General features: G+C 34.9%; 3 protein-coding genes across 3 annotated transcripts; all 3 read right to left on the bottom strand.

Annotated features, from left to right (window-relative positions):
- Positions 1–4661: 4661 nt before the first annotated feature.
- Positions 4662–5727, bottom strand: LOC111780195 (dehydration-responsive element-binding protein 3). Its single transcript, XM_023660528.2, has one exon. It carries the CDS (start codon positions 5618–5620, stop codon positions 4862–4864), a length of 759 nt encoding a protein of 252 aa, XP_023516296.2. The 5' UTR covers positions 5621–5727; the 3' UTR covers positions 4662–4861.
- A 3435-nt stretch (positions 5728–9162) lies between these two features.
- On the bottom strand, positions 9163–13284 carry LOC111780127 (putative glycosyltransferase At5g03795). Its single transcript, XM_023660420.2, has 6 exons — positions 13108–13284; positions 12917–12978; positions 11870–12788; positions 11658–11785; positions 10452–10800; positions 9163–10123 (listed from the first exon to the last, which is right to left on the bottom strand). Exons 3-6 carry the CDS (start codon positions 12734–12736, stop codon positions 9455–9457), a joined length of 2013 nt encoding a protein of 670 aa, XP_023516188.2. The 5' UTR covers positions 12737–12788; positions 12917–12978; positions 13108–13284; the 3' UTR covers positions 9163–9454.
- Positions 13285–14801: 1517 nt separating this feature from the next.
- On the bottom strand, positions 14802–16947 carry LOC111779685 (sugar transport protein 14). The gene is made up of 4 exons (XM_023659797.2): positions 16655–16947; positions 16221–16543; positions 15520–16149; positions 14802–15445 (listed from the first exon to the last, which is right to left on the bottom strand). The coding sequence occupies exons 1-4, from the start codon at positions 16794–16796 to the stop codon at positions 14987–14989; spliced, it is 1554 nt and encodes a 517-aa protein (XP_023515565.2). The 5' UTR covers positions 16797–16947; the 3' UTR covers positions 14802–14986.
- Between the last annotated feature and the right edge of the window lie 1260 nt (positions 16948–18207).

Genomic DNA, 18207 nt, shown 5'->3' on the forward strand with positions numbered 1-18207 from the left:
GGGTTTGATAATAGCGCTTTATACTCTATTTAACATGCATGTATTAAGTGATAACTTATTTATCTATCTTTTTCGATAATTATTCAGCCCTTTTCCAAAAAGTCACCAAAATAATAATTATTATTACTACTACACTTTCCTTCTTTATATTTTTTTTAAATAAAAAATTAACACTTTATTATACTTAATTTCAGTATGTTAATCATTTTGCATGTGTAATTTTGGTGGGTTTAACTTTTGTTCAACAAGTAAATGATTAGTTATAATTTTATTTATCTTTTCTTTGTCTTTTTATGGGAAGTCTTACTAAAAATAATACTTCATTTTTTTAAAAAATAAAAAAAATAAATATAGAATATTAAAAGTAAACCATTTTTTTATTTTCTTTCCATCGGATGGGTACGGGTCATGGGCCCATGAAGGAAGCCCATGGTGACTAAAATCAACAATTATTCGTTCGATGGAAAAAGGGAGAAAAATAAATAAATAAATAAAATTAGGCCATTTAGGAAATTTCCTTCATTTTTTTTTTGTTAAATAAATAAAACAAAATAGTAATTATGGAGAGAGAAAGAAAGAGAGTCAAAGATTGTCAAAGGCAAAGACTTTAGGATGCAATAAATAATTAAATAATTAAAATAATTTTTAAGTAATTAAATAATTAAAATCCAGAGGGCCGCAAATCTTGAAACTATAAAACAAAAAGGAGAAGTGAGAATCCGGGTGGCATCTTTCCACTCTTGGGAAGCTGACCTTGTCTAATTTTAACATCTTGGAAACCGGCAATACCCAGTTACCAGTCATCCCTCCCTTCCCCTCACCTGAAAGCCACGTGCACTCGCCTGACACTGCTGCCGACATTTACTGTTTACCCCGTTCTGTTACTCTGTAAACCCCACCACCGCCACCTCCGCCGTCGGACCGCCGCTACTTAGATTGGCAAGTGGAACCACCCCAGCATTGGTCCGGCGCAACCGCCGCGAAGGTTTCCCCGATGGGGCCGAGCTCGATCTCGTCCACGTGCACATTTTTATGACCATCTCAACCAACGATGCATTCCCGTTGATTATTAATTCAACTTGTTCATTCAATGTGTTCACATAGCTAAGTTGTTTCATGAATTAAAGCCTTTGAGGAATTTAAATGTATGCCAATTTATTCACACACCCGTACAACTGGAAAGCTGTTATTTGTCTCTCTCGCTGCATTCTAAATTGCTCTACTTTATGGCCCCCCTAATTTTGAGTTTAATGTTGTATTTATTCATTTAATTAGGGATTAGGTTAATTAAAAAGTAATTAGCTCCATTTTAAAATATTTGTGAAGAGTTCTTGCCCAAATTCGGGTTCGAACCATGGTGGGAAGCGTTCCTTTCTTTTCCTTTTTTTTTTTTTTTCACAGATCTATCAAGGAGAGTCGGACCCCTCAAAATAGCAAGGGATAAAATTACCATTTTGCCCCTCGGTTGACTTTGACTTAACTTTTAGTTCTCCAAGGTATCTCAAGTATTTTTTTTTTCATTCTACACTTCTTTGAAATTCAACCTATAAGGTGTTCGATTAAATTCCAAAAGTTAAAAAAAATAAGAAAAAGATGAAGAAGAATTACGTACGTACTGATTGAGGTTGGACGTTGCGATAGTACGATGATGTGAAATCATGGCGATTAAGAACAAATTGGGAGAGAGCATTGGACATAGTCCATACATTTCATGCCAAATAAGTAGAATGTGATAAATGATTCAAATAATTTATTCCACTAATTCTCTCTCTCTTTTTGTTGTTCTTTCAAATCATTTTTGGGTTTCATAGTTAGGTTTAATTGCTGTTCCATTTCTTTTTCTTTATATATATTGGAATTTTACTGTTAGAATCACTAGAGAAGGAAAGAGTTTGGTAATTAGTATTAATCAATTATTCATTTTACTTCACACAAATAATTCAGCCGTCTTCCACTCAATGTTTTGGATGTTTTCCGGTTAAATAATTGTAATAATATAAAAGTAACCTAATAGATAAAAAAAAATACAAAACAAATTACGTAATAATTATAGTCGATGATGAAAGGTTGAAGCGAACAAATTATTGAACCAAAACAAATTATTTACATTATAAGATTAAATTATAAGCTTAAAATTAATGGAAGTAAGAGTTAAAGAATAAAACTAGACAACTTTAGGATAAAAAAATAATTTTCCCTTTATTATTTATTATATCATTTAGTGTCACTGTTAGCTATAGTCTCAGCTATGCTATTATATATACCATTATTTTTGGTTTTAGATTCCTAGTGGACCAATTAGATTATCCTAATTAATATTTCAATTACTTTTGTTTGTGTAACTTATTTTTGGCCCCATGCCCAAACATATTATCTCTTCTTTATCAATATATGTGTTAAAAAATTATATTCAATGTATGGTCAGGTTAAATCACAAATATAGTTTATTAATTTTTAAATTTTTATTTATTTCGCGTCTACCATTTAAATATTTAAGGATTAAATTTGTAATTTATTTTGGTTTTGAAACATAATATTCCAATGCAAAAACAGGTATTTATATTGAAGGTATTTAAATCTGTAAGTAAAGAAAATAATAAAGTAGCCAAGGAAACAGATCAGAGGTGGTTAATGAAGGAGCTGGGCTGCTGAGAAGCACGTGGCGTTGCTTTTGATGCAATCCAATTATATTGGATCACAAACAACCTTAATTACCTCTGTTTCAACTTTAATTAGGTGTAAACAAATTGTTAAATAACTACGTACTAAGTTTACTATAATGGGAGCCAGTATGAGCGTGGAAGGGGAAGACTTCTCCGTTCTCACCCGTAAACATCTCTAATGTGACTGTTAGATGATGGAAGTCCCATATCGGCTAATTTAGGGAATGATCATGGGTTTATTCATAAGTGAGGAATACTAACTCCATCGGAGTAGTCCAAAGCAAACGTCATTAGAGCTTATGCTCAAAGTGGACAATATCATACCATTATGGAGAGGCGTGTTCATCTAACAGTGACATGTCTTACTTGGTAGAAGCTCCTACATGTATCTAACTTTCTCGTTCTTGTCCTGTGGACATCTTTAATGGGGCATGTCTTATTGAGTAGAAGCTTCCACATGCATTCAACTTTCTCGTCTCTGTCCCGTGGACATTTCTTGAGGGCATGTCTTGGTTGAAACTTGCACGTGCCATCCAACCTTGTAGTTAAGTAATGGATGAATTTTGAGCTCGAATAATAGGGTTTTGGAGGGGGAGACGATGTGTATGAAATCTGAGAGTGTGTTCACATGGAGTGCAAAAGTTTCCTGTTGTCCACACAAAAACAAAACCAACAACATCAAAAAGTTTCATTTTGTAATAGTCAATGCTCCAAAACCCAATGTTTCATACCCCATCTATATTAAATAATTGTTAAGCTAAAAGGCAAGAACCACATTATTTTTTTTCTTATTTTTATTTTTTTTTTTAGTTTTGAAAAAAATACACCGACCACAATCATTTAATTTGATTTAACTGAATTTAAATTTTAATTCAAGGTAGAATATAATTTTTATAATTGAACCAATTTAGACTGAAGTTATAAAAATAAAAAGAATTTTCTCGTTAATGAAATGGTAACACGGATATATATAATAAATAAATAAAGGGTATAAAATAAATATAACCCCACAAAAACCCAACTCCCTGAATGATCATTTAAAAATATCACTTTCAAGCACCCACAAGTTTTGACCCAAACAAAACCCTAAAAATTGAAATGTATTTAAAGTAGGAATAAAATAAATACACTTTTTTTTATTTATTATTAACCTCAAACTATATTCAATAAATAATTAAAATGGTGATTTATTTATTATTTATTTGAAACAATGTATAAGGAAATGGATTTGATTTATATATAATTATTGAAAAAGAACAATAGATTTTATTCCTAGTGGTGGTTGAGGTAGTTGGGCGCCTTGTTGTGTGGAGACTCCATAGGTTTTATGGCATTTAGATTGTGACGTCATAAATTCAATTAAATCTCCTCTTCAACTAATAAATATTTAATAACTCAACTCTGATTAATAACATTATTATTGGAATTCACCGCCCATCATTTTTAATTGATTAAATAAAACAAAAGATTTAGTACTTTTTGGGAAGTGTAGTAAAAAAATAATATTATTATTGAGTGAGTGAATGAGTTAATTGATATTTTTGAAGTTGGCGACATGTCGTTTTGCAGGAAATCCAACGCATTCCTAGGCGTCGCCCATGGGAAACAATTAATTAATTAATTAATTAAAAAAAATGAGTTGGATAAATAATGTTAAGAATGTAGTTAGCAAATTGGTCCCGTAATTAGGAGAGTGATTAGACTTAAGCTTCCATTAAACCCCAACATGGTGGGTCTGACTCATTTTAATTAATTAATTAAACTAATTTAAGAAGGGAAAAGGAAAAGGAGGGCTTCTTTTTTTTTTTTTTTTTCTTGATTCTGATCAGATTTTGATGTGACATATGTCTCCTTACTGCTAGAAGAATTACAACGACCTTTGACAATTAAATTCCATTTCAGAAAGTGGAATATATTGTATTAAATATTTGGAGGTATCGGCTGCATAATTAGAGGTAATGACAATTTTATATGAACAGATTGAGGCGAGATTTATGATTGATTTTAATTTGATTTATTCTTATTCAACAGATATTACTCACTGATGAACACCTGAAGAACCACTGTATTTGGGTTCATATAATCAATGGGGGAAAACGAAAGAACACAGGGGATTTGAAATTTGATGGAAAATGTTTTGTTTTTGATTTGGAGAAGAGGAAGAGAAATCACACATGTAATGGGGGAGGTGGGGGGGTTTAATATTGCCATAAGAAAGCTTCGAAGGTTGAAGATGGAGGAGTTATGGAGTCTGTTGAAATCTGGTCTTTGAAGAAGCCATGGCTCTGTTCTTCATCTGCATTGTTGTTCACTCTTTGATACCATGGGTATGAATACAGCCAACCTTCCACTGAGTCGACGAATACGAATTCGTTTCCTAACTCGGCCGTTTCGTAACTCGTTCCTAAACTCGGGAGTTGTACTATTTCACTCAGTTCCTCCGGCGTTGATGGACATAAGGAGGAGGAGGAGGAGGAGGAGGAGGAGGAAAGTGGGGGAGTTGGGATTTCCATGGAGGCGGCTTTGGCGGCGGCGGCTTGAACGTCGCGGGGGGAGTTGGAAGCGGGGCGGGGGAATTGATCGGCGAGTTCAGGGAAGTTGAGAATGGCGGAGTTTCCTTTAATGGTGAGAGCGGCAACGTCGTGGGCACGTGCGGCCATTTCAGGGGTAGAGAAAGTGCCAAGCCAGATCCGACTCTTCTTTCGAGGCTCACGAATTTCGGACACCCATTTCCCCCATGCCCTCATTCGGACCCCACGGAAGAGTGGGTGTTTGCTGTTGTTGTTGCTGTTGTTGCTGTTGTCTCTGGGCCGTTTGGCTCGTTTCCGATTGGAGTCGACCGCCGTACCTGACTGATCACTCTCCCCCAATAGAACCGTGGATAAACTCCCCGACGAAGACGGCGACGGCGAGGAGAAGATGAAAGTTGTAGAGTCATTCTCAATAAGCAGGGGCATCGTAAAACAAAAGATTCGAAGAGGGGGAAGTGTTTAGGGAGAGAGGGAGAGACGTGGGGCATTAGAAGTTAAGTCACCCCTACACGAATGGGTATAAAGAGGTTTATATATAGAAGGAGCCATCAATGCCCTTTGTCACTGTAGCATTTACGATGCAGGGAGATTGTAATAGGAACGGTTGTACACGAGTACTCCTCCTCATAAATTTTAATAATTTTAATAATAATTTTAATAATAATTTTAATAATATTAATAATAATCTCTCTCTCTCTATCTCTCTCTCTCTCCTCAGTCTCCACCCACCACCCTCTTTCCCATCATTCGTAGCCTATCTTTCATTTGTCTCTTACAAATAAAGATCTTAAATATCTATAAATAAATAAATAAATAAATAAATAAATAAATAATAGGAAAATATGATAATAGTTAAGAGGGGAAAGACGGTGACGGAGCATTGAGTTAGGGAGGTGAACCCTCCCAGGCTGGATTAGTCGTGTGGGTCAATTTTAGGGTTTTTTTTTTTTCTTTTTTTTTTTTAAATAAAATAAAATTTGAAAGAAATAAATATTAATTTTATTTTACTTAATTAAGATTAGAGTTTTAATTAAATAAAATTTAAACTTTAAATGATTTACTAAGCTAACTCTCCTCCCTCCCAATAAAAAAAAAAATCCCAAAAGTTTTTTTTTTTTTTAAAATTAATTGTTAATTACTCACTCGAAGTTTATTAAAAAAGGATAAATATATTTTTAATTTAAATGACGTAAAAATATATGTTTAAACTAGTTGAATCGAAAATAAAGCATATTATTGGGCAGGCATTCGTTTGGCGTTATTTTCTTTTGTATTTTAACCCGGCAATTATTGGGAGGTATTTATGCACCATGTACAAATTCAATGCATTTTTTTTTTCTTTTCCTTTTAAATTTATCCATTTATATAAATATCTCTATATTATTTTTAGAAGTATTTACAAATTAGTTAAAAAAAAAAACATCCTTTTCAAAATTTTGTATATATATACATACAAAATCTTGTAGGTAGATATATTTATAGTAGACGTCAAATGTAAATTTGGATAAATATTTAAAAAAAAATAAAAATAAAAAACAATTAATTTTTAAAAGAAATAAATAAAAAGAGGCATAATTAATCCAACACTAGTTTTGGTCTCCCAAACCAAACCATATTGTAAAATTTAATTATATTCTTTTTATAGTAACCGAAGTCGCATGAAATATATTTATATATATTTGAAGTCAGCCTTAGAGCTTAGAGGGCATAACTATACCATATCTTAAAATTAATAAAATAAAAAATTAGTCAATTTGTGTCTTTATTTTATTTACTTACTTTCTTGAGTTGAGCAAATCTAGTACTACTAGAATCATGTGCATTTAATTCCCACTCCACTGCCCCTACTTACAATTAAATTAAATTAAATTACTAATATTTTGCTATGGCTACTATATTAAGGGAAGCAAAATTAAAAATAAATAAATAATTAGATTGTGGAAATTTGATAATTAGATTTGACATATGATTAGCCAACTCAAACAAAGAGACATATAATTAATATATTAAATTAAAAAATGCTAAGTAAATAATTAGGATAATAAATTTTGAACACTAAAGTCAACATAGGTGATGAGTGAAGTGTGAAAGAATGGTCCTTTTTAATCCATCAACGGCTTACTAAATGTAAGAAGTTCATCAAACTATATAACTTCTAAATTTATGTAAATTTCTCAATCATACGTACGAATTATGAACGAGAACATTATAATTATTTAATAAAATTAATTTCCTATATTATTTATTTTAATGTTTAATGAAATACCCACCGTGTGTGGGATGTTACCATACAATTAATATCGAAAAGACTTGAAGTCATAATTTGAAAAATGAATTGATGAGGCATATAAACACATACTCATTAATTATATTTCATTAAGGGAACATAATTTTGAGGCCCAAATATATATATATATATAAAAATAAATAAATAAAATAATTATTTGATGATAGTAAGAAATTAATGTGGATGGTGATTGAAGCTCCAATATTGAAATAGTACTATTAGCCCATTAGGTCATGGATCCAACCCTATGATCCATTTAATATGTGGAGCCATCTTTTTTTTTTTTTTTTTTTCAAGTTAAACAAATATATTTTTTTTAATCCAAGTTCTTGATGTTTCTATCTCCATCACATGGAAATCCATGTGTCCTCCATGCTCATGATATTTTTTATTTTGAAAAAAAATCCAAACTTTCCGTTGTTTTAACGGTTCGATCAAGTTTATTCGTACTCGACTCATTTGTTCTCCGAAGACTTTTTACCCTTTCTTTTTCGTTTGGTTCAGTCACCACTAACTAAACGAACCGAACCAGGATTGATTGATAATGATATTGTTTATTTTATTTTAACATGAACTTATAATTTATGAAGAAATTATTTATTTAAAAGCAGAAAGCTACAGACAAGACAGAGATGTTTTGAACTGAGGTTATTTATGTAGCTGCCAAATGTTTTATTTTGTTTTGGTTAAGCATATATATTATGAGAAGTAAATGTGAGTGCACATGGAAGCTCTATAATGCGTTTAGTTACCTCAAAATGGACCTGCAAGGAAGCATCAAAAGCGGCAGCTTAGATTTGGTCCTTGGTGGTTTAAGGAAAAGATTGAGAAAGATTTTGATAAGAATCATTGATAACAAAGTAAACGAGTTTGATTGGAATTGAAATTCACTTCCCCTCTTCCTCCTTCAATAATGGTGGGATATGGGGCTGAGACTTCATCCTGGTAGCCTGGCAAATTTCTCATCTTTTAATGCCATGGGGACACCTTCAAAATCTGTCAAAATTTATTGTGGTTATTGGAGTTGTGAGAAGAAAAAAAATAAGTGATGGGTATTGAAGACAACGAGCTAGGAAGGACCCAGAAGGGAGGAGCTATGCTCTCACTCACTCATTACAGAGTGAAAAATCTCTAATTTTGCACCATCCACCCCCAAAAGAGAGAGAGGGGAAAAGAAATGTTACCATTGTGTTAGTAAACATCACTCAGTTCAGGAGGGGCCAGAATCACTTACATTTTGGTTCTAGTTTCTTTTGGGTACCTCTCCATGATCATCTGAACTCTCATTAGTGAAGTAGACCCTGTAGGAGATCTTAAATATCTGATTATCAGGGTCCCTTTCTTGATAGTAACCTACCAAGATCATTAACACCAGTCATTGCACATTGCCTCTGTTTTTCATAGGAAGCTTCATGTTGTGGCGCCATATAGATATGATATATGGCATAGGAATCAGATTCCGATCCCTGAGAATACGGTTTTTGAAGGTGGGGCTCTTCAAGTTGAAGGACTGGATGGACCCAGTGAGTGAAAACATTTATTGCTTTGGATGGATGTGGATGATGACCGAAAGAAAGAGTAATACCTTCCATTGTGGTCCTGGAAATGGCTTACTATGTTGACGAACAGCGATGCACGGTGGGGCGGTATGATTTGAAATCTCGAGTCTCACAACAAGAGGTTGGGGCAAATGAAATCACAGTTTCTACTGCAAAATTGACAAATAATCGTAGTTTTGTTTCATTGGTCTACTATACAGAAGTGGAACAAGGATAAAGCATTGTATATACAAGGGCACTGCCACAGTTGCAATCCCTTCTTCAAGGTCCTTCACATGATGCCCCCTGAGGTTGAAAGAATCCTTTCCAGAGAGAAGCTGCGAAGGCAGAGAAGGTGAGTTATTCTGTTCTGTGAAGTTATTTAACAGTTCCATGGATTTCCTCTGAATCTTCAATGAGGCACTTTCAAGAATATTATCTGAGTTTTATCTGGAAAACTCTGTTATACCAGATCGAATGGAGGGTCATGTGGAACAGGTCATACTTCAAGGGCTTGGCATGCCAGAGGAAGTGCTTCTGTACTTTCCTGACTCGGAGTTGCATCTCGAGATATCTGTCTTTTGGTATCGAAAGCAGTATGTCTTGTAGGTGGGGAATGTCCTTTTCTGCAACAATCACTGAGAATGCTTCCCAATCCAACACCTCAAAAAATGGTGGCACAAAATTATCTGATATGATCACAGGTACACACTCGTAAAAGATGGCTTCCACGACTCGGGGACTATTGACCTCGTAACCCTTTGGACAGATACAGTATTTGCTGCTCTTCATATGCTGAATGTAGTTCATTTTGCTTGCAACACCAGGAGGCATTGGACCAAAGATCTTCATATCAGGGTTTTTGTCTTTCCAGTACTTCAGTAGGATTGGACGTACATAACCATGCATATTTCCAGCATAAAAGGCAAGAATGTGCCTCTGTGATGCAGGTTTTCCTCCAAGATCTCTAAGAGGATTCCTCGCGGATCGTACATAAGTTTCTGGAAGAGACACGTCTCTCCCAATTTTGAAGCCAACGGTTACATCAGCATTGCAAAGTGCTTTTATGCACTGCTCCATGTGGTGCCTGGTTTCATAAGGAGCCTATAAGAGTCCAAGACATTAAGTTAACTTTAGCGTATTGCTTAATCTTGTGTGTCAACAGAGGTACTTCATATGATCTATATGATGAGAAGGAACAATCTAACTAAGCACAAAATGATGATCCATTTGACCATTAATTAAAATGACCAGAGCAATTGCATCATAAGTATGTTACTGGAGTGACTTGGTGAATTCATATGCAAATGCAGGTCATCAAACACGCTTATTTTTCTAGAACTTACATTTATCTAAATGCAGTCCAGTTTGATTAGAAATTGAAAGAAAGAAAAAAAAAATGTTAAAAGATCAACAGTTTCATCGAATGTACCCAATCATGGCATGCAACAAGAAAATGATCTGCTCCACCAGTTCTGTTCCAGTATGGATATTTGGCTGCAATATTTTCAGAGTATTCCTTCAAAAATTGACGTAAATTTGTCCTGTTATGAGAATTCCGCACGTAGAGTGTGTACTCCAACATCCGAGAACTAAACGGCATATAAAACAAGTGAGCCTTTCGAGGATCCTTTACAACAAAATGCTTGTTTCTCTCCATCAGTTTCATAAACCATCCTTCTGAGGCATATAACCCCTTCATTATTGGTTGATGAAAGATGGGCTTCTTTCCATCCCTATAGACATAGATTTTGAGTGTGCGCTCCATGAGTTCATAACTCCTGAAATCACAGGGAAAAGGTTTGAATTGGACCTACACAACTGCGTTATTGACTTCCTATTTTTGGTCAAAACTACTATTAGATTTGAAAATATAGGAAAAACGCAAGCAGCCATATGATCAGGTAACTTAGCAAGCAATAAATCAGCACAATAAACAAATTGTGTGCACTATTTTTCAGCAGACTCATATTGTATTCTATCTAAATTTTAGATATGATACAAATTATTTTTTTTAATAAGAAACATAAAGATATATACTTATATGATACAAATTATTTAGATTTGAAGGGAATATGCCACTGTGTACTTCATTTTTTAAATAATTATTCTGTTCATCTTAACACTTCTCTTTTTACATTAATGTTATGAACATGGCAGAGCATTGTTCCCAATCATGAATGGAAAGAACGGCAGTGTTTGAAAGCGTGGAAATAACTTCCAGAAGGCATAAGTATACTTGGTGGATTGCAAAATATACAAGCGTTACATATAGTTTTAAGGAGTCTTTGGTTTATTTTTTGCCTCTTTCAGCCCATGAATTAAGTTTTGGTTGTTAATTGAACAAAACTAACACATGAGGCTCCAAATGTGTGCCACATGTATAAATTCCACCAAACCTAATGGCACAATTTGGTTGAAGATCAGATACAATGAGGCAACAAAAAAAAAGAGGCATCCTTATAATCATTTTTAAAACGTAACAGGGCGATTGAGCAGATAGCGAAAATCCCACAGGATTGTATTTTCCAACTCATTTTCTTTAATACCAACCAACCAAAACGCAAGGGCCATGGATGACATGGAAATGCTATTTAACAATGTGAATAATGCAATAGAATACTAGTGTTGGCTTTACCTTTTAAACATTGAAACATTACGAAACAACGGAGCGTATAGTTCAGGGTCATTTATGGCAGAAGCATGCTCAATCTGGGACTTGGCAGAAAAAATTTCCAGATCACGCAAAGACGATCTCCTTGGTCTCTACATGAAACAGAACGAGGTTAAAACCTAGCATAATATATGATCATCAAACCAATAACTTAAAACTAACTCAAACACATATACCATCGCTCGTGATGACCTGCGGTGACGCAATAAAATGCTGTTCATCTGTTCTAGTGAAGTTACTGACTTTGGTGGCATTTCACTCTTCATCTTCTTCCTTTTACCTATGCTTTTAGAATTAGTTTTAGAGACTGGCGAGCTTATATTTGATATCAAGTGCTGTGAATGAGGTGTGTTAACTGGTGAAGTTGGGATCTGTAGCATGAAGGTCGAAGAATTGAAGGTCACATCTGTATCACCAGGCTTTCGTAATGATGAGTTTTTAAATTCTTCTAACTCACCAAAATCCAAATCCATTTCGCCAATTTCTTCTAACTCATTCTCTGAAGTGACCTTATCACTTAGTGCCAAGGGGAACTCAAAACTTGGTTGGCCATCCATGTGAACAATAGAATTATTTCCAACATTCTTAGTGCCATCTGATTCCAAATTGCCATTTGTATCAACCATCTTTCCAGATTCAAAACCAATATCATGATTTCTAACAAGAGACAGTTCGTAACCATCTCTAGGGCTTTCCTCATCCTTTACATACTTCCCTCTGGCATTCAGCGTGCTATCACGTTGAGGTCCTTTCTCAAGAATATAATTATCAGTTTTCCCAACGGGACCTGAAATATTAGCCAAATCCAGAACCGTAAGAGGGTTGCGAACCGTTGTTGATTTGGCTGAAGTATGCCCCATCTGAATGTTATATTGATCAAATTTTTTAATACCATCCTCAGGAAGTAGAGACCGAAGAGCATCCCCATAGGGAAGTAAAAGAGATTGAAATAGTACATAAGTAAAAGCCACTACTCCCATCACAAGAAACCATCTTCGAGTTTCAATGTGACATAGCTTGCAGAGAGGTAACAGATACTCCATAACAGGCAATTCAATGAGAACACAAACGATGATAGCTAATGAAATTCACAACCTACAATTAGGAAATAGTAGAATTATCATAATCTTGCAAAAACAGAAACAAAAACAGAAACAAAAACAAAAACAAAAACAAAATTGCTTTAGCTTCTGAAGTGAAGTGGAGAAGATGGGATTCATTACCTTAAAAAGGAAAATAAGAGATTGAATCCAGAACCATTTCTCTTTAGTTAGTAGGAGTGAATCTGTAAACGAATCTGAACTCAGCTAAAGAGAAGTTGAAAAGTTCGAAGAAGATGAAGTCGAAGTACGAACATTTGGATCCTAAAAGTAAAGAAAAGCGCTGAAGTCGAAGTTAATCTTTCTTTACTGACCTTGCTCGAAGAAGATGGAGTGATTGAGCTTCAAGAAAGCTTCTGTTTGCGGTCGTCTTCAAGCCCTAGAGATACAATCTTTAGTTCCAATGTTCCTCATTACATTTCTCCCTCCGCTCCCGGCAATGGCGATTTGAAGCAAAAAGGTTGCAGTTGCAGACATTGATTACTGAATTTTTCTTTTTTCCATTTATTATTATTATTATTATTATTATTATTATTATTATTATTATTATTGTTATTATTATTATTATTATTATTATTATTATTATTATTATTTCGTGAAAAGTTACTTTTTTCCGTTTACTTCAACCAAATTTCAATGAGTTCTGAATAGATATAAAATTAAAATTAAATGTTTAATTATTTTCTGAGATGTTTTAATAAAATAAAATATAAAAAAATATGTGCTAATAAATATTACAAAAGTAATTGAAATTAAAAATGGAGCCCACATTTCTTAAATAAATAAAAAATAAATTTTAGGTTTACGTAGAGCAATAATTGTTATCAAACTGGTCCATGGCCTCGAACTGAATAATTGAAATCCACTATTGAGTGGATAAATACAATTGAAATGAAAATTAAATTAAACAATTTCTTTTTTATATATAAATAAAATAAACCAGGCAACTTGATTCAAAAATTTCTATAATTACGAAAAATACTTTCAAGCACACAATTCTTCCCAATAGGATAATGACAAATTAAAATAAACTAAAAATGATTCTCAATAGCCCAAGTTCGAGAATAGGCCCAGTTACAATAACAGCTTAATTCAAGCCCAAGTTCGAGACTAGGCCCAGTTACTTTAATTCCAGCGTAATTCAGGTCCAAGCTCGAGGCTAGGCCCAGTTACTTTAATTACAACTTAATTCAAGCCCAATTTAGAGACTAGGCCCAGTTACAGTAACAGCTTAATTCAAGCCCAATTCCCCTGTTTGATCATCAACCTTTTTAATGCTATAATGTTGTTCGTAGTTCCTTGGGATTGATTTGAAACAACCAAAAACATCTCTTCCCATCGAGTATGAACTTGCGATTTATAATAATCATACCTCAAATCAGGAAAGAAAGATCACAAGAATCTGCGCTTTTTAATGATGAAAAAGTAGGTCTGACAATTTTTGAAGGAGAATCTCGTCTCGATGATGACAAATTGAGAAAAAAAACGAAGCGAACCCAGAAAATGGAAAGAAAAGGATTCTAAATTAGGCCAATCTTACAAGTTCGGTAATGGCGGAAAGTGGGTGGGTGGGCTGGCCTGCCAATTTCTGTGCGATTCAAGCAACAATCATTGCAGGGCTTTTGCAGAACACATGTGGTGGGGCTGAGCTCGGATCATTTAGTGCAGGAATCAATCTTTTCCGGTACCAAATCCTCAAGCTCATTTTGAACTTTTTAAGAAAAAGGTACCTCTTCCTTTTTCTAATCATCAAATTCGCTATTCATGCTACTCAGACTAGCATGAGTGAACTAAACATTTCTTATAAAAGTGTTGAAACCTCTGTTTAACGTACACTTTTAAAACTCGTAAAGCTAACATTATGTAGGTTAAAACTGACAATATTTGTTTGCAGTAGGTGTAGACTACTACAAATTGTATCAGAGTAGAAGAGTAGAATAGTGGATTGTGTAAGGATACAAAAACTATCTCTAACAGACACATTTTAAAATCAAATAAGTAACGATGGTTAAAGCTAACTATATCTACTTACCTTAAAACTAGATTTATTGAGTTTAAGAGTGGGTCAAACAATATCGGTCGAATTGGTTTGAATTGCACTAGGAAATTAATGAACACAAAATAGTAATTTAATACGCAATCTCTAAACTCAATTATAACCACTTGTTTTGATCTTGGTATTGATTATTATTCCTACGCATTTCCAGCTCCTTTGACATTCCCATTCACTCCATTTCCACCTTCTTCTGCAACAAATCTCTTCCAAAACCAGTGATTCTGCCACAGCAGATACACCTCTTCAATAGGAACCTGTTTGGTCTCCGGCAACAGGAAGAAGATGAAGCTGCTCATTATCATAATCAACCCCGCGAACAACAGGAATATCCCATACCGGAGATGGCACATAGCCGCCAGGAAACACTGCGCTATCAAAGCCGTGAAAAGCATGTTCACACACACCACCATGCTCTGCCCTGCCGATCTCGTCTCCAATGGGAACAGCTCGCTCGGCACCAACCAACCCAGCGGCCCCCATGACCTTCCATAAGCCAACACAAATATGCAGATCACTATAACAAGGAAGATCCCTACCAGCTTTGGAAGCTCCTTCCCTTGTCCAAACAATATCGCTAGTGTCACAGCCACTGCTATCTGCACGCACAACATCGTTAGCTACGACACTCATTTTACTGTTCTGATATCATGTTAAAATGAAGCGAACTTACCAAGCAACATATCATTTCAGCACCTGCTTCGAGAAAGAAAGCTCTTCTCCCAAACTTATCCACCAAAAACATTGAAATTAAAGCAGCCACAACAAGCGCAACGCTTGTGATGGTAGATGAATACAGGGCTGCATCAGAGCCAAATCCCAAACTCTGGAACATGACAGGGGCATAGAACAGAATTGAGTTCATGCCAGTGAGCTGCTGGAATGCAGGGATTCCCAATGCTCCAATCACCAATTGGGGTCGGTTTTTTCGTTTCAATAGGTTCTTGAAAGGGTGTTTTATGGCGCGTGCCTCATTGCTTGCGTCGACAAGATCGTCGAACTCGGCGTCGACATTCTTCGTCCCTCTGATTTTCTCAAGCACAGCTCTTCCCTCCTCCATTCTCCCCTGCTCCACCAGACTGTTGGGTGTCTCAGGAAGGAAAAGTCCACCAATGAACATCAAAGATGCTGGGACTGTAGCCAATCCAAGAGACAGCCTCCACCCCCATGGATGAATCTTTTCAGTTCCATAGTTTATAAAGTTCGCAATCACAATCCCCAAGCATGTTGTCAATTGAAACAGTTGGTTAACCGCTCCTCGGATCTTCGCCGGGGCTATTTCAGATAGATACAACGGCACGGCCTGAAAATACAATATTGGGAATCACGACTCCACTTTAAACATAAGCGCTCATGGTTTTGGAGGGTGCTTACTTGGTTTCCGAAACCGATACCGATGCCAAGGAAAATCCGGCCAATGATGAGCATTGAGATGTTGATTGAAGCAGCATTGATGACGCCGCCTAAGAAGAAGCTGACAGATCCAACGAGGATGCTGGCTCTTCGGCCTCGTTTTCTTGTGACATAGGAAGCTCCAAAAGTGGAGATCAAACCAGCAAAGTACAAAGAGGATGTGAAAAGTGTGAGAATTTGGTTGTCATATTTACAGTAATCTGTTTCTGTGAGATGAAGGTGCTTTCTTTTGTATACATTTGGGAAGAAATCCTTCAGAAAATCATCCATGGAAGTCACCCCACCTGAAATTTTCAGAACACAAGAACAGAGTTCAAAAACAGAGTTCAAAAACAGAGTTCACAAACAATCCCAGTAAAGGAGTCCAAAGTGGATAACATTAACATAAAAGATACCAGAAACTCCAAGATCATAGCCAAACAGGGCGCCGCCAAGGGCAGCGACAAAGCAAGCAGTAATGAAGTAGCCAGTGATTCGATACTCATAAAGATGAGCCCTTTTCAAAGACGCCGCATCAGTAAATCCTCCGCCCGCCATTTCTGTTTGTGAAGCTCCTCTGTGTTTGTCCTGAAATATGAAAAGACGATGTGGGATGCTAACAATTGGGATTAAGGATAATTATAGAGAAGAAACGGGGATTAGAAGAGACGATGGGCCCACGACAGCCATTGACTAAGTTGAATTTTTAATTATGAAAATTCTTTACTCTTCTCATCCTATTTATAAAGGAAAGATTTTTGTGGAAACCTTCACAATCAACCCAGCTGTGCTTTTGCAACAACCAGTGGAACTGACGAGCTGTTTTACCAAAATGTCCACTTTTTTTTCCCTAATTGGGCGCTAAATTTCAGGGAAAATTAAACAATTAATCCAATTTTATCTTTTTATTACAACTTCATTCCTTCTTAATTTTTTTTCCAACTTTGTTATTTCTCTCATATTTGTTTTTTTTTTTTTTTTTTTTTTTTTCATAATGGGTTCAATTTCATGGATATAGTTTCAAAATGTCTATTTTACCCTTGTGCTTTTAACGTGTACGTATTAAAAAGAGTGATCATTCTCCAAAATTTTCAAATTAAATTTTAATATATGGTTATATTAGGAATTATAGATCTCCACAATAGTATGATATTGTTTCCACTTTGAACATAAACTCTCATGTCTTTGTTTTGGACTTCCCCACAATGGAGATTATTCCTTATTTATAAACTCATGATCATCCTCTAAATTAGCAGACTCTCTCCCAATAATCGTCAATACATGATTTACCTTTCTTTATATGTGGGAATAAATCAGTATTTTTGCGTGCATGCTAAATATGCTATTGACTTATATTATATTATTGCCAAATAAAAGGAGAGAAAATTTGAAATTTTTGGAGTAAAAACAGAAACAATTACTTGTAATCTTAGACTAAAATAAAAGTTTTAAAATCACAAATAAAAAAATAAAATTAAATGTTGTTCTACATTTATAATATTAATATTATATTATATTTATTTTTAGAAAAATCGATGTTATCCATTGAAGGAGTTTTCCAACGTTGGCTGAATAACCAAAATGGAGGGACCATAATGAAGGGTATAATTGGAAAGACATTCACCTGGAGATAGGAAGATAACTAATTAGAGGATAACGTTGTCTAGTCATTAATTATCTGTGTTCTAATGCTGTCACAGAAAAATAAATAAATAAATATACTATATACTTATCCAAGCTTCTTTAGTTTGTATTACCTACCTAAATTATCTGACTGGACTTTGAATTAAAATGAAAAAGAAAAACAGATTTTAAATTACTAGACTAGCGTCGCGAAGATGTCATTGCTCTCTTCAAAGGAATCTCCTCCTGCTCGAGTGATTGTCAGTGTCCAGTTTCAGCGCAACAACTCTTTCAAACGACGAACAGACTATTGGATGATGAAAGTCTCATATCGGCTAATTTAGAA

Source organism: Cucurbita pepo, chromosome 18 (assembly GCF_057944985.1).
Source record: "Cucurbita pepo subsp. pepo isolate OVF chromosome 18, ASM5794498v1, whole genome shotgun sequence".
Lineage (NCBI taxonomy): Eukaryota > Viridiplantae > Streptophyta > Magnoliopsida > Cucurbitales > Cucurbitaceae > Cucurbita > Cucurbita pepo.

What these genes read in the sequence shown, in the direction of transcription:
- LOC111779685 (XM_023659797.2), bottom strand. Translation starts at nt 16,796, where the DNA reads ATGGCGGGCGGAGGATTTACTGATGCGGCGTCTTTGAAAAGGGCTCAT. An exon ending in CTATGATCTTGGAGTTTCTG is followed by an intron (nt 16,544 to 16,654) that starts GTATCTTTTATG and finishes TGAAAATTTCAG; the next exon opens with GTGGGGTGACTTCCATGGAT. An exon ending in GTATCGGTTTCGGAAACCAA is followed by an intron (nt 16,150 to 16,220) that starts GTAAGCACCCTC and finishes TTGTATTTTCAG; the next exon opens with GCCGTGCCGTTGTATCTATC.
- LOC111780195 (XM_023660528.2), bottom strand. Translation starts at nt 5,620, where the DNA reads ATGCCCCTGCTTATTGAGAATGACTCTACAACTTTCATCTTCTCCTCG.
- LOC111780127 (XM_023660420.2), bottom strand. Translation starts at nt 12,736, where the DNA reads ATGGAGTATCTGTTACCTCTCTGCAAGCTATGTCACATTGAAACTCGA. An exon ending in AATGTTTCAATGTTTAAAAG is followed by an intron (nt 10,801 to 11,657) that starts GTAAAGCCAACA and finishes CTGTGATTTCAG; the next exon opens with GAGTTATGAACTCATGGAGC. An exon ending in TTGTTGCATGCCATGATTGG is followed by an intron (nt 10,124 to 10,451) that starts GTACATTCGATG and finishes GGACTCTTATAG; the next exon opens with GCTCCTTATGAAACCAGGCA.